At 57.7% G+C, this 2,376-nt stretch overlaps 1 protein-coding gene across 1 annotated transcript; it reads left to right on the top strand.

The window, feature by feature from the left end:
• The first annotated feature begins 261 nt into the window (after positions 1-261).
• BIRC5 (baculoviral IAP repeat containing 5) lies at positions 262-2,126 on the top strand. The gene is made up of 4 exons (XM_014962360.1): positions 262-416; positions 521-630; positions 956-1,073; positions 1,905-2,126. The coding sequence occupies exons 1-4, from the start codon at positions 291-293 to the stop codon at positions 1,986-1,988; spliced, it is 438 nt and encodes a 145-aa protein (XP_014817846.1). The 5' UTR covers positions 262-290; the 3' UTR covers positions 1,989-2,126.
• Positions 2,127-2,376: the final 250 nt, after the last annotated feature.

The following is a 2,376-nucleotide window of genomic DNA, read 5'->3' as shown; positions in this document are numbered from 1 at the left end:
CGGCCCAGAGCCCCCTCCCTGTGGGGTTGGTGTGTGGCAAAGGGAAGGGGAACCCGGGGGAGCGGGGCTGGCACCTCACACCCCGGGCTAGCGCGGTGCCAGGGGGGCGTTTTGGGGGCTGCGAGAGCCCCGTTACCGCCCACCGGGGTTGTTAACCACCGGCAGGGGAGAGGAGGGGAAGGCCAAGCCGGGCCGGGGCGCCGCCTCGGCGGCGAGAACTACAACTCCCGTCGGCCCCCGCGCTCCCGTCGTGCCCCGCGCGCCCACCCGCCGCCGTTCGAACCCCAGCGATGGCGGCCAAGGAGGCGGCGGCGGTGCCGTTACCCGAGGAATGGCAGCAATACTTCATCCTCACCCGCGCCAGCACCTTCCGCAGCTGGCCCTTCACCGAGGGCTGCGCCTGCACCCCCGAGCAGGTGAGGCCGGCGGTGGGGGAGCGGGGCCCGGCGGCGGGGGGGGAGCGGGGGGTTAGCGGGGCCGGTGCTGACGGAGCCCTTTCCCGCTTTGTCCCTGCCCGCAGATGGCGGCGGCGGGGTTCCTGCACTGCCCCAGCGAGAACAGCCCCGACGTGGCGCAGTGCTTCTTCTGCCTCAAGGAGCTGGAGGGCTGGGAGCCCGACGACGACCCCCTGTGAGTAGATGCTGGGGTGGGATTGCCCTCGTGTCCCCCCCCGCTCCCCCCTCCGAGCGGTCCCTCCGGTGGCTTCCCTTGGCGGGAGGAGCGGCTGCCTTCGTCTTATTGTGGGCTTTTTCTCTTCTCCCTCCTCTCCCTCTTCCCTCTCTCTTACCCCCCTCCCTCCCTGCACCCCCCTTTCCCTTTTCCTTTTCCCTTTTTTCCCTTTCCCTTTTCCCTTTTTTCCCTTTCCCTTTTCCCTTTTTTCCCTTTCCCTTTTCCCTTTTTTCCCTTTCCCTTTTCCCTTTTTTCCCTTTCCCTTTTCCCTTTTTTCCCTTTTCAGGAAGGAACACAAAAAGCACTCTGCGGGCTGCGCTTTGCTCTCTCTTCGGAAAGACCCCACTAACCTGACACTGCAGGAATTCCTGAAGCTGGACAGGGAACGGGTGAAAATTGCGCTGGTACGGACCCACGGGCACACCAGGGTATTTCTCTACCTCCCCCACCCACCACCACCACCGATGATGCTGGGAGAGTTCTTGAGTTTGGAGCCTGGGGAGTGTTTGGCTGGTCTCTTGGTTCCTCACCAAAGCGGTCTGTTGCTTCCTGACCCGTGCTGGATCAGATCATAGCATCGTGGAACGGTTTGGGTTGGAAGGGACCTTAAAGATCATGGAGTTCCAACCCCCCTGCCCTGGGCAGGGACACCTCCCACCAGACCAGGTTGCTCCAAGCCCCATCCAGCCTGGCCTTGAACCCCTCCAGGGATGGGGCATCCACAGCTTCTCTGGGCAACCTCCCCCAGTGTCAGCCACACCTTCTCTGGGCAACCTCTTCCAGTGACTCACCACACTTAGAGTGAAAAATTTCTTCCTAATATCTGACCTAAATCTCCCCTCTTTCAGTTTAAAACCATTACCCCTCATCCTATGGCTCCACTTCCTAATACAGAGTCCCTCCCCAGCCCTCCTGTAGCCCCCTTTAGGTACTGGAAGGGGCTATAAGGTCTCCTTGAAGCCTTCTTTTCTTGAGGCTGCACAACCCCAGCTCTCTCAGCCTGTCCTCACAGCAGAGGTGCTCCAGCCCTCTGATCATCTTCGTGGCCCTCCCCTGGACCTATTCCAACAGGTCCATGTCCTTCCTGTGCTGAGGACTCCAGAGCTGGACGCAGGATGGTGTATCCTTTCCAGGTTCTCAGCCATTACCTCACGGGAGACGTAGCCCGATTTTCCCCTTGAAGCTGAACAACCTTCCATTTTAAGACGGTAACGTATCGTTTTTATTCTTTGCAGAAAAGAGAAGTGTCTCAGAAGGTGACCTGCGTTGAAGACGTAGCCAAGCGCGTGCGGCGTGAAATAGAGAATCTGGGCTCCTGAGGCTGCTGTAGCTTCTCTCGCTGCCGGTGACGTCTCTCTTGTACCTCTGCTCCGGCGCTGCCGCTTTCCACAACGGCGTTTCGGGGCTTCTCCTATTCCTCCTGTCATTGTAATTAAAGATTAGTACTTGTGGTTTTATTTGTTCTGTTGGTTTTTTGTTTGTTTGTTTGCTTGTTTTTAAACCCAGCTGTTTCCTTTTTGGAGATGCTGGTAGCTCTGGTGCCAAAACTCGTGTTTCTTGCAAGAGCTGGCGGGCACTTCGATTTTTATACTGAATATACCAATGCTTTTGGGTACTTTTGGAAATAAAAAGGGGAAGGAGTTTTAAAACTCCTTCAGGGACTTGGGATTGTGGCTAATAATGGCTAATTATACCAAACCTTAGTGT

The sequence above is a fragment of the Calidris pugnax genome, unplaced genomic scaffold (genome assembly GCF_001431845.1).
Source record: "Calidris pugnax isolate Ruff unplaced genomic scaffold, ASM143184v1 scaffold147, whole genome shotgun sequence".
Taxonomy (NCBI): domain Eukaryota; kingdom Metazoa; phylum Chordata; class Aves; order Charadriiformes; family Scolopacidae; genus Calidris; species Calidris pugnax.
The sequence above is the reverse complement of the archived record's forward strand: the minus strand, read 5'-3'. Positions and strand labels throughout refer to the sequence as shown.